The sequence below is a fragment of the Ascaphus truei genome, chromosome 1, assembly GCF_040206685.1.
Source record: "Ascaphus truei isolate aAscTru1 chromosome 1, aAscTru1.hap1, whole genome shotgun sequence".
NCBI lineage: Eukaryota > Metazoa > Chordata > Amphibia > Anura > Ascaphidae > Ascaphus > Ascaphus truei.
Window position 1 is genome coordinate 389,915,286 of NC_134483.1, and position 13,429 is coordinate 389,928,714.

Sequence of the window (13,429 nt, forward strand, 5' to 3'; positions counted from 1 at the left end):
GCTGTCATCAATACAGCTGCTCAGTTCAGAATAATCGAGGCTATGCATGCAGTACCACCAAAGCGCCACTGCGGGGGAGGAGAGCATTCTCCGTTTCCATGGTGCTGTGCTGCTAGGAGACCGCGACGCCGTGGTCCATCGAAGAAGACTAAACGGCTGGGCATACTGCGTGGCCTCAACACCAGCAAAATAGGCAGCGTGGCGTATCACACAGTCAGGAGGAGCGCTGTCCATCCCTCACATCTGGGTCATGTTGATACTGGGGGTATCATCTAAATATACATCAGATCGTCTCGTATACAAAAATATGAAATCAGGAGGGATCTCCAAGGGTACTGGAATAAAAAGTGAAAAACATAAGTGAACATAAAGTGAGGAGAATAAAAGCAAAATTTACCATAAGTGCGGGCTACTAAATAAAATTATAATTTCAGTAGTATGGCTAAAGAGTGAGATTATAATTTAATTAAAAGGCCATGGAATATACGAAACGGCCACAGCGGCCATAAGATTATCACAGCCAGGGAAGGCAGTAAAGGTAAACTACTATAAGTTTATAGAATAGGTATTAGGTCAGTGATGGTTGCACACAGAACATAATGGTGGAGGAAGGGAAAGAGGGGAGGTAAGCAACAGAGGGGGGGAAAAAGGGAGGAAGAGAAGGGAAAAGAGGGGGAAAAATGGGGGGAAAGGAGAGAGGAAAATAGGGAATGTGGGAAAAGAATCAACAGAGAGCAATAAATCCGTCCATAACAGAGATCAGCAAGAGGATGTTAGAGAAAGTACCCTAGTTTAAAGTCCTCATTGAGACCCTTTGGGGCCATTGTATTAAGCTCAAAAATGAGCCTTGCTTCCAACTGTAGTAATAATCTGTCCCTGTCGCCTCCTCATGTTGGCATATGGGCTTGCAGGATGGGCATACACCTCATGGTGGCAAGACTGTGTTTGAATATTTTAAAATGTCTTGCAACTGGTTGTAGCTTTTGATCATCACCATCACTCGGTTCTGATAGTGCCTTCCGAATGGCAGATCTATGGAGACAGATCCTTTCCTTCAATTTCCGTGTGGTCTTGCCCACTTAGTACAAGCTACATGGGCAACGAATTAAGTAGACCACGAAACGGCTCTCACAGTTCATAAAGTCCCTTATCTTAATAGCCTTGCCGCTATGTGGGTGCGCGTATTTATTACCCAAGATCATATGCTGGCAATTCGTGCACCCATGGCATTTGTAGACTCCTGGGGTCCTTGTGAGCCATGTGGTGTTATTCATGTATTTGGTCACAGAGTCTGATTGTAGAAGAGAGTCACCAATATTCCACCCTCGTATGTAACAGAACAGTGGAGGTTTGTTAAAATCCGAGCCAACTGTGTGTATTGGTTTCCTGCGAGAAGTAATCCTACTGCGTAGGATCTCTCCCAGGTGAAGGCGCTGTGTTACCATGAACACGCCCACCTCAGGCTCCCAGCGGCTGAGGATCAGGCCTCCTGTGACCACTCAGGTAACGCACCACACGTCCCTAGACACAGGAGAAAGTGGGCTACAACATAATCAGTGTATTCAGCCCTTCACTTCTTATCACAATGAGCTATATTTATTAAGCAAAGTAAACAATATTGGGAAAGTTCCTAGCACTCTTAAATGAAATAATGAAAGAAAGGAAATAAGCCAAATTGATTTTAATATGAAAAAAATTGATAACACAAAACAGCAATCAATCAAAACACACTGTGGGTATATATGACAAATACTGCAAATGTATACTCGTGTGATGAACCACAATGTACTAAATGGCAACACGAGGGGAGGTAGAAACACAGCGTAAGGGAAGGGTGGGAGAAAGGAGAGATGGGGGGAAAGGAGAGATGGGGGAAAAGGATGTAGGAGAATAAGGGGGGCGACATTTCGGGGGGTCAAATAAAATCAATTTGTCTTATTCCCATTTTTTTCATTATTTCATTCAAGAGTGCTGGGAACTTTCCCTATAGTGTTTACTTTGCTTAATAAATATAGCTCAAGTGAGGGGCTGAATACACTGATTATGTTGTAGCCCACTTTCTCCTGTGTCTAGGGACGTGTGGTGCGTTACCTGAGTGGCTCACAGGAGGCCTGATCCTATTTATGTGGAGGAATTTGGGTTCCTCCTTGTTCCTTTGTGCACCGCTTATCTTTCATCTTCATCCAAATTGAGTGCTGTCTATCATATATATTTGTTGCATATTTATTAAGTGGTTCTATTCCCTAATACTTTTTCCAGAACTTAGTCACCTTACTACCTATTCACTTCTTGCGGCTGCCCCAGAAGGTTTCTTATGAAAAAACACCACTTATTAACTATGGGCCAAAATCAAATATCCCACATGCCTTTCTAGCAACATAAATGTAATATTGAAATGAAATAATAAGTAGAAATAAACATCAAATTGAAAAACTGACAGGAAACCAACGTGGAAGATGAGAAGAGAGAGATCAAATATTCAGTTGGAGTTGGCTCCGCTCGTTTCCAGATGCAGTACATGGGTCCTTACTTGTTGAGAGAGGAGAGAACTGATCCTGACCCAAGAGTGCAACATTTTATACCAGACACGTGGCAGGTAATTAAATAGTTGCTTCTCAGGATCAAGATGTAAGAAGCACTGACATCATTGAATTGCCAGGCAAAGTGATAGCTTTTACCTTACAAAAATGTCAATTAAAAAAATCACATCAATCAAAGCTGTGCATAGTTGTAGAAGTATTGATCTTCAAGAACCAACCACAGAGATGTACAGTTTTAGTCTGTACAAATCTTTCAAAAAGAGCACGTGTCTTTTTCATGTGTACACAGTAATGGTAAAGCAATGGTTTTTGGTCACTTCCTGCATTTAACACATATTTGGATTCAAAATTACATTCATATCTCATGCTGTTGAGTTACCCTGACTGAATCACCAAACGATTGCCAGTTTCGGTAACAATGTAGAATTATACATTGTCCCATGCTTTACATATAAAAAATAATAATTTTTTAAAAGTTGAAAAGTAGTATTGCTGCTTTAACAACCAAGTTAACAGTCAGAATTTCCTGCAGATTTATTTATTTTAAACTGTGCTAGTAGACCTTATGTCAGCTTTGATCATGTATCTTTATACTATTGTCCTAGAAACAGTGCTAAGATTTGGGGAATTATTGATTCACGTGTGATAGGGCCCACCAGGCACTAATACAGTACATGGAAAATCCCATTGATGTCGGTAGTGCCCGCTCTACACCATAGCATTTTGCTATGCCATTAGTGCACCTTAAGGCATATTGATCTATAGATACAAATGTAACAGCCATTTTTGTTCCCACTGACACGTTACATCAGAACAGACAACAATGTGCCACCATTTTAATCACATCAGACACGCAATCACTGAAACTACAATTGTTAGGAGTTTGATTAAGAAAAAATTACCTGGAGGTGTTTCAGTTTAATATTACCATTCACAAAAAATGATCAGTGGCCAGATTGCAATGCAGCAGTGCAAGTACTGTAACAGACACATTTCTGTTTCACTAACAGCGAGAGCTTCTTGACGTGGTTGACAATAATGAGTCTGCAGTGATTGTCGCCCCAACATCTTCAGGAAAAACATATGCCTCCTACTACTGCATGGAGAAAATCTTGAAAGAAGGCAATGAAGGTGTTGTTGTGTATGTTGCGCCTACAAAGGTAGAGCTTCTGTAATTATTGTATTATGTGTTATTATTGTGGTATTGTATCAAGTGGCTCCTTTTCTCATTCATCTTATAATGTGGTGGCCCTTAAGGGACATGTTATCCTCCCTAAACATAATATTCACAGCACTGTACATAAACCTTTAAAGTAACACTTAGGTGTTGCCCTGTAGAGCTGACAATGTAGTCTTGGTGCCTGAGGCAGAGAGAGATGAAGTGTCTTGACCAAGGTCACAAGGAGCTGACCCAGGGATTTAAACATTTGAGTGCCCTGAGACATAGCTACTATGTTGCAGTGATGTTAAAAATAAAAAGTGCTTGTTTTGCTATGGGAGATCACGTCCCGTGCTCCTTCACTGATGAGAAACGAAAGAGAGACTTGGGGACTCTTCTACTTCTGTTCCATCATATGTGACAGAGCGATCATGTATCCACTTTGGAGAAGCGGTCAATTGATTACGAATACCGGACGACCCAAGGCACTCTGGTGTTGTGGCCCCTCTTGCTCTCAAAGGTTAAACCAGGCTGCCCTGCATTCAGAGATGTAATTCACTGAGATACTCTTTCAGCCCTCTCTGCTCATTTAGTCTAATTCCCCTGCAATTCCTGTCCTCTTCAAATAAGTAACTATAGGTTTGTCCACAGTTATATGGATGTCTTCAAACTTGCTTTAAAAAATAAATCACAATTTTCTGCTCTATTTTGTGAAAGTTCACATTGCTCTAGGAATACACGAAAATAGACTTAAATGCAATATGTTTGCAAGATTACTGTGACATTTTTCCTCTTTTGCCAGAGTTCTGCAAAATAGTCAGTATATAAAGGTACTGTAACAATAAAAAAAGGATAAGTTACAGTATGCACATCAAAAAATAGTAGTATAGAAAGACATAACCGGCAACTGTCTGTCGTAATTAATAAAAGTTAATGATTTTGCCTGGAGGATCTTCTCTTAATCTTAGTATATAAAGGGCCATGTTAAGGGCTTAGTATATAAAGGAGGCCATTTACTTCTGTGTTGCAATTTGCAATGTCCTCAAATATAATCTGCAAATAGGCATATTTTTTTGTGTCTTTCTAACTTGAGCAAAATATTTGCACATCCCCTCTAGTTTTGTTGTAGAATTCTAGCACAACTAATGTGACATGCTCATCTCAAATCAGGAAGTGGACCCCCAGGGCTGAAGTAAGGATGCAAATAAACCAACCAGAACCCAGGGACAGAGTCCTGTAAGAGTATACGTAGTCAGTAAGCATGCAGGTGCCAGGGCTGGCGGCAGAGTTGCAAAGTCCAGGAGACAGGCAGAGGTCAGGGCAGGCAGAAAGCAGCGAAGTCAAGGTCACGGTCTGGGGTCAGCAACAGGGGAGTCAAAACAGGCAAAACAGTATAGCGTGACTGCAAAGATCAACAAGAGCTGCAAACGTTTAGAACTTTGCTCGGCGACACCCATCAGGAACTGCAGCTTTATATAGCAGGCTGCCAGTGCACAAAATTCCCAGTTTGAGCAGAAAGGGCAGGCAACCTGGAAAACCTGAACTGGCAGCAAAACATGGCACGCAGAATCCTTACAATACCCCCCTCTCTAGGCTAGACCTCCGGGTGATCTAAGCCAGTTTGACAGGGAATTTCCGATGAAATGCCCAGACCTGTCTTGGGGCATGGACATCCCCAGATTTGATCCATGAATTCTCTTTGGGTCCATAACCCTTCCAATGAACCAAATATTGAAGCCTGACACGGGTTCTATGGGAATCCAGTACCTGGCGTACTTCAAATTTCTCCTGGCCATCCACGAGAAATGGTCTAGGAAGAGAGAGAATAAGAGGAGAGAAAGCATTCTGGATGAACAGTTTGAGCAGGGAGATGTGTAACTCTGGATCCTTATGTATCCTTAAGTTATCCGGACGTTCCAGTTTGAATGCCACCGGATTGACCTGTATCAGAATTTTGTAAGGTCCAAAGAACTTGGGCTGAGTTTGAAAGAGGGCAGTTTCAGTCGGATATTTTTTGTAGCCAGCCAAACGTGATCTCCCACTTGAAACGGGGGAGGTGGTCATCGACATTTATCCGTCTGGGTTTTTTGATGGAGTGCAGCTTTGGTCATATTGGTCTGAATCTTCTTCCAGAGTGATTGAAGTTCTTTGATCGTATCATCCACTGCAGGGACTCCAGAGAGAGGACTGGAATAAGGAAGGGCAGCAGGGTGGTACCCATAGGACAAAAGAACAGAGATTCCAGTGTGGAATTGTGCTTCATAGAGTTGTGGGAAAAGTTGGCCCACTGGAGGAGATCAACCCAGTCGTCATGTAGTTCAGATACAAAATATTGCAGGAATTGTTCTAAGGACTGATTGGCCCTTTCCGTGAGTCTGTTGGACTGGGGATGGTACAAAAAAGAAAAATGAAGGAAGATGCCCATTCTTTGACAAAAGGCATTCCAAAATTTTGAGATGAATTGGGATCCGCGGTCCGAGACTATATCCGTCGGGACTCCACGAAGGCGAAATATCTCCTTAATAAAGATTTCAGACAGTTCTGAACGTTGAGGGCAACAAAAAGGGCTTGGCTTGTGACTCGATCGTCTACTACTAGTATGGTAGTCATACCCCTGGAGGGTGGCAGTTCCACGATAAAATCAATGGATATCTGGGTCCACGGATGGGCGGGAACTGGTAAGGGTTGGAGTAGCCCACATGGTAACATCCTCTGCACCTTAGTCTGGGCGCCTTATAACTCAGGCTGCCAAAAAGTCCTTCATGCCTGATCTCTGGCCACAAAAAGATTCATTCGAGTAAATCACGTCTTCCTGTACCCCTGTTCACCCGCTGTCTTGGAGTTATGGCCCCATTGCATCACCACACTTCGAAATTGGGGGGGGAAATAGTTTAGATGAACATGTGGACGTTTACCTGGGATCCTCTGCCTGAGCCTGTGAAATTTGGAGCAGAAGTGAAGATGATACGGCAGAGATAATCTGTGAAGATGGAATGATGGGCTCCTGCTCTATCTCCTCGGAACCGTCATGAGCAAATTGCCTGGACAGATCATCTGCCTTAACGTACAGGTGCGCCGACGAGTATTCTAACACATGCCTTAAACTTGCCTTGGAAAATCTGGGGCTATAACCAACAAGATCCAGGTACATGCTGCATACATGCTGCAAACATTTCAGTGACATTTCTGCAGAGACTAATGGCCCATCGGATTACCATATTAGGGGTCCCTGGCAGTCCCATTCAGTTTGAATGGGATTGCCAGGGACCCCCGCTGTTAATCCGATGGGCCATTAGTCTGTCTGCAGAAATGTTGCAGCATTTACCCAGCATGTTTTCAGCATGTACCCAGTATGTACCTGGGTCTATTTGGTGATTGCCCCAGATTGGTTTTAGAATACTCGTCGGCACTACAGTACTTGGATCCTGGACTATAAGAGATCACAAAGTTGAACCGAGTGAAGAAGAGAGCCCACCTTGCTCAAGGTTCTTGTGATCTGTAAGGATTGTGATCGGAGAAGTTGACCCCCTCAAGCAAATGTCTTCATTCTTCTAGAGCCAGAAGTTCACGATTTCCAACATCATAATTTCTTTCTGCGGCAGAATTTTGTTTTAGAAAAGAAGGCACAGGGGTGGAGTTTCCTCTGAAAATCCTTTCTTTGAGAAAGGACGGCTCCGGTTGCCGTCAGATGCGTCTACTTCAAGCACGAATGGTTTCATAGGATCTGGATGGATCAGCACAAATGCGGACGAAAAGACTTGAGCTTCTCGAAAGCTAAAAGAGCCTCAGAGGGCCATATCTTATGATTCGCCCCTTTCTTTGTAAGAGCCGTAATGGGTGCAACCACCTTAGAGAAGTTCCTGATAAAACGCTGATAGTAGTTGACAAACCCAAGAAATCGTTGAATTGGTTTAAGGCCTATCGGTAAAGGTCAATCCAGTACTACCGATACTTTCGCACGATCCATCTCAAACCCACGGGAAGAGATGAAATACCGAAGGAAGGAAATCTTCTTTTGTTCCAACTGACATTTCTCGAGCTTGGCAAAGAGGGAGTGATCCAGAAGTCTTTGAAGGACCTGTCTAACCTGTGCCCAATGTTCAGACAAAGAATTGGAAAAAATAAGGATATCGTCCATATACACTACGAAAAAATTGGTCAATAAATCCCTGAAGATCTCATTGATGACATATTTTTTAATACGGCTGATGCGTCGCATAAGCCGAATGGCATGGCTAGGTATTTGTAGTGGCCATCACGGGTATTAAAGGCTGTCTTCCACTCATCACCCTCTCTGATCCGAATTAAATTGTAAGCTCCTCGGAGATCCAGTTTGGTGAAGATCATGGCCTTGCATAAGTGGTCTAACAGTTCAGGAATGAGGGGTCGAGGATACCGATTTTTTTACAGTGATTTTATTTAGGCCTCTGTAATCGATACATGGCCTGAGACAACTGTCTTTTTTGGAAACAAAGAAGAAACCTGCAACAGCATGAGAACTTGATTTGCGGATAAACCTACGCTGAAGGTTCTCTGAAATGTATTCACACATAGCCTCAGTTTCTGGTTCCGAAAAGGGGTAAGTGCAGTCTCATGGAGGGATAGCCCCTGGAAGCAGGTCGATTGCACAATCATAAGGTCAGTGTGGTGGTAACTCCTCTGCCTGTTTGTTGTCGGATACATCTGCAAAGTCCTGGTAAGAAACTGGCAGGCATGACAAGGAAGTCTCTGTTGGTAGCTGAACCTCGGAGATAGTTCGAGACCCTGGGAGACAGAATCCATGGCAATGTTGTCCCCAGGCTGTCACATGATTGGTTGCCCAATTGGTCTTAGGGTTGTGGTGCCGCAATTAGGGAAGTCTTAGGACCACTGGAGTCGAGGGAGAGCAACTAACATAGAATTACAGTGTATTTTTGTGAAGTGCTCCAACCGTAACCAGCAAAGGCTTAGCCTTGAGGGTGATGGTCCCAGCTATTAGAGGTCTTCGATCAATAGCCACTACTGGCAACGGAATCTCCCTGTACGGAGAGGAACAGAGTGGAGTTCCGCAAATGCGTGGTCAATGAAATTCCCTTTGGCACCTGAATCCACAAAGCCTGAGTGAAGATGGAAGCTGGTGCCCAGGAGAGTGAAACCGGCAGGAGCAGCCATGAAGGTTGTGACAGAGGAGGAATAAAAGAAATGCCCAAAGAATATTCCTCTATCTTGGCTGGGCACTAGTGTTTCCCGATTTAGGACAATTTCGGGTAAGATGACCTTTGAGTCCACAGTACAGACACAGCCCCCCTGACACATCTCCTAGTTCTCTCCTGTTTGGGTAATTTGGTATCACCTAATTGCATTGGTTCCTCCTCTGATAGAGGTGTAGAAAGAGGAGTCTGAATGTGGGGGCCAAGCCGAATTATTGGGGTTTTTGAGGGCCGGTCTCGCTTGGTCTGTCATTCTTGCATCCGGAGATCCACTCAGATACAGAGAGCATTTAATTCCTCCAGGTCCTTGGGGGTGTCCTGGCAAGTCAGTTTGTCCTTTAAACACTCAAAAAGGCCTTGCCAAAATGCTGCCAGCAGAGCTTCATTGTTCCAGCCCATCTCCGCAGCAAGGGTACTGAATTCAATGGCATACTGGCCCACAGTGCAGGTTCCTTGCCGGATTCGAAGGAGCACAGCAGAAGCAGAGAACCCGCGACCAGGAGTGTCAAAAACTCTTTTGAATGCTTGGAGAAAGTCAACGTTGTCAATCAGTGGGGATTCATTTTCCCAGAGGAGATGCCCAGGCCAAAGCCTCATCTGTCAGTAGTGAAATCATGTATGCTACCCTGGATCGATGGGGGAAGAACATGGAGGGCTGGAGTTCGAACTGGATCGAACACTGATTCAAAAATCCACTACATGTCATAGGGTTCCCTCCGTTACATAGAGGCGTCGGGATCCGTGGTTCCCTGGGCATAGGGGATGAGAGCTGGCGCTGGAGACGCTGCCAGCAATGGTGGTGCAGGGGTAGAACCCACCTGTAATGTATCCAGCCAGATGATGATGTCCTGAAGTTGGCTAGAAATTAGTGCCACCTGTTGGTTTTGCTGGACAAGGCGTATCTCATGATCTCCGAGTAGTTCCCTTTGGAGAGATAGGGCTTGCGCTACCTCAGCGGGGTTCATGTTTGGCCTAGCAAAATGTGATGGTGATCATCTCAAATCAGAAAGCGGACCTGCAGGGCTGAGGTAGGGATGCAAATTAACCGACCAGAGCCCAGGGACAGAGTTCTGTAAGAGTATCCATAGTCGGTAAGCTGGCAGTGTGACGGTGAAGGGGTACCCAGGCCAGGTATTATGTCAGGCTGGGTGCCCCAGAGCCTTAATGGGGATTGTAGACTGTCAGCTCGGCAACCCAGTATTGGCCGCAACACTGTGCTTTTAATAAAAATATCTGTGTCTCTCGCCAGGTATAAGGTGGCGAGAATAATGTTTTTTCTACTGTAAAATTTATTTAAATAGCAGTGTTTTCCTGTAACAGCGCAAAGGAAAAATGGTTTTAAAACCCAGGAGAACGCAGCACAGCGCCCGGCTTTTAGATAACTTCTGCTAGGAATGTCCTAGCTCGCTGAGATTTGCTGTGAGCGCTGGGGGAGTAAAATCATTAAAAAAGGTTATAATGCAATTTTTATAAAGTTATATAAAAATTTATGAATGAAAGTATCCCCATCTTAGCAAATGTCCAGGCAAATGGCCCAGATGTCCGTCCAGCCCAGACAAAATGTCGCCAGGTAAGGGGGGTGGCTCTGGTATGCTAAGCGGCAGAGGTGCGAGGTTCGCGCATGCCTTTAGCAAACTAAGAAGCCCCTCTGCCAGGTTTGCCAAGTATGGGCAACCCTGGGATAGATGAGAATATTATTCTCACTGAGGAGATTCGCTGCAGAGGTTACAGATAGGTATTTTGTATGGTATAAGATTCCCTGCAGCCGATCGGGAGTCAGATTCGTCTAAGCTGGATTTTAAACTTTATAATATCGTAACCCAAGTCAAGAGTTCGTAAGAACTAAGGAATCCAAAACCAATTCTACGGTGGTAGAACGAAGTAAGCAGCTTTGGAGGAGAAACATTGGTTGCGAGCGGCGCCAGTGTCTAAAGACTGTTTTCAGCTCTATTTGTGTGCAACTCCCGCTCCTGGGGAATTGTGCCTAGAGACTCTATTTCTAAACAGTTCGTTCCGGAAATAGAAGATTTTGTTTTGCCCCGTCCCAGTAAGTGTATTTTAAATGTTTTTTTTACAAATAATCGTGTGTGTGTTCATTCTGTAAATAAATGATAATTTATTTTATCTCTTATTTTGCTCAATCAAAGGATCCAGATAATTTATGTGTTAAAATTTCTGGTCTACCGTGACAGGCAGCGGTCAGGGCTGTTGGCAGAGTTGCAAAATCCAGGAGACAGGCATAGGTCAGGGCTGGTGGCAGTGTTGCAAAGTCCAGGAGACAGGCAGAGGTCAGGCAGGCAGAAATCAGCGAGGTCGGGGTCACGGTCCAGGGTCAGCAACAGAGGAATCAAAACAGGCAAAAGGGTATAGTGTAATTGCAAAGATCAACAAGAGCTGTAAACATTTAGAACTTTGCTTGGCGACTCCCTCCAGGAACTGCAGCTTTATATAGCAGGCTGCCAGTACACAAAATGGCCAGTTTGAGCAGAAAGGGCAGGCAACCTGGAAAATCTGAACTGGCAGCAAAACTCGACACAAATCGAGCAGAATTCTTACAACTAAACCATGACTCTATAGATATTTCCAGTGTGTATGCATATCTGTTATTGTTATTCATTTAATGCATTTGTTTGAATTAATAGGCTCTTGTGAACCAAGTGGTGGCCACTGTATCTGATCAATTTACCAAAGATATGCCAAATGGCATAGCACTGTGTGGTGTTTTCACAAGAGATTATCGTACTGATGCACTAAACAGTCAAGTATGTATTCCTCTTTACTATTCCTACATTTTAATAGTTACAAAAACAGGTTTCATATTGTGTGATAAGTATTTATTTATAAAATGTTTTACCAGGAAGTAATACATTGAGAGTTTCAAGTATGTCCTGGGCACAGAGTTATAATGACAGATACATGGTTACATTAGGTGGACAGGGATATACGTTATATTTAAATACATTGCATTACATTAGGTAAACTGGGTTATACATTAAACATAAAGACATTGCATAAACAGTTAAAGATAAAATAAGTTATAGGCCTATGTAACCATTACAGACCAAATTAAAATGTTAGACAGCTTTACTTTTGAAAGAACTTAGACTGGTGGCGGTTTTGAGAGTCTCGGGTAGGTTGTTCCAGGTGTGGGATGCATGGTAAGAGGAGGAGGAGGGATAGCTTCTTTGTTGAGCCTTGGGACCATGAAAAGTCCCTTGGAGTCAGACCTCAGGTGATAAGTCTTGCGTGTGATAGGGGGTGAGGAACTTGTTCAGATGCAGGGGTAGCTTGCCCAAGAAGTACTTGAAGACGAGACAGGAGAGATTAACTTTGCGCCTAGTCTCAAGTGATGGTTAATCTAGTTCTTTGAGTATTTCTCAGTGATGTGTGTTAGTTACATTGGAGGAAAAGGCTGTATATTGAATTGTTGACTGTGTCTATTGGCAATTAATGTGGCGGTATGGCAATTATGCAAGATTTCCATGCCTTTATTGCTAATTCAATGCAAAAAATAGGGAATGTTAAGAAAATTATTACACCATATTTTTCTTTATCGTATAGTACTGTTTTGTAGTTATGTTAAGTATTGGGCAAGCCTCTCATACAGTAAATGTCAATCCTGAAACTTGAATCCCACTCACAAAATGATATTGGGGTTAGAAGAAAGTTAAGACAAATGCACATTTATAAAATATGTTTGCCTTGTTTAGTGACATAGGCAATGTGAGAAATATATTTTTTGCTGCATTTATATTCTTTCCCCCAATTGCGTTTTCCGATAGTACGTTTACAGTTCTTGTTCTTTTGGAATACATCATTATATTGCATATTAAAATATTAAGACGTAAAATTTAGTATTGCTACAGTATGTGGAATTTCTGCATTATTCAAGTCTCAACTTAACTATGGATGTTCAAATGCATTCTAACACATTAATCACAACATTTATAATGCCTGCCAAGGCCCACCAGTAAAACAGTAAACACTTAATCTTAATGTTTTTAAGCTTTATATCATTTGCATTTCTTATTTATTTTTTGCATCTTTTATTTATATGGTGCAAACATATTCTGCAATGCAGTACAATATGGGGATATGGGCAAGAACAAAACATACAATACAGACAATAAAAAAATAGATAATAATGTCCGTGCTGCGATAAGCTTACAATTGATAAGAAATAGGAAAGTGATGACACAAGGATAAGAGTGTGTGTATAGTGCCACACAGCATGGTAATAAACATACTGCAGGCTTGACAGGAGAGTGCAAGGTCGGTCTCTTTCAAGCTTTTTAAAATGTGAGTAGTGGGGAGAGTCTTGGGGTGCAGTGTAAAGAGTTCCACAGTTGGGGGTGCAGCCCTACTAGAGAAGTCCTTGAGATGGGAATAAGAGGAAGTAATAAGGGAGGAGAGCTGTACATTTTGAGCTGGTCGGAGACTGCATGGGGTTGATGAGAGTACTTGGGGATTACATTCATGCCCGGGGGGAAATCAACATGGAGTCATAGAGGAGAAGAGGTGCTACAAAATGACACGCTGAA

General features: G+C 43.0%; 1 protein-coding gene across 8 annotated transcripts in view; it reads left to right on the plus strand.

The window, feature by feature from the left end:
* Window positions 1-13,429, plus strand: part of LOC142501655 (putative ATP-dependent RNA helicase DDX60) — a 362,879-nt gene that overhangs the window by 216,651 nt on the left and 132,799 nt on the right. For all 8 annotated transcript variants that reach the window (XM_075611796.1, XM_075611815.1, XM_075611833.1 and 5 more), the window contains 3 exons: window positions 2,441-2,596; window positions 3,551-3,700; window positions 11,531-11,650. In XM_075611796.1, coding sequence (XP_075467911.1) covers window positions 2,441-2,596; window positions 3,551-3,700; window positions 11,531-11,650 — 426 coding nt within the window. The remainder of the gene's footprint in view (window positions 1-2,440; window positions 2,597-3,550; window positions 3,701-11,530; window positions 11,651-13,429) is intronic.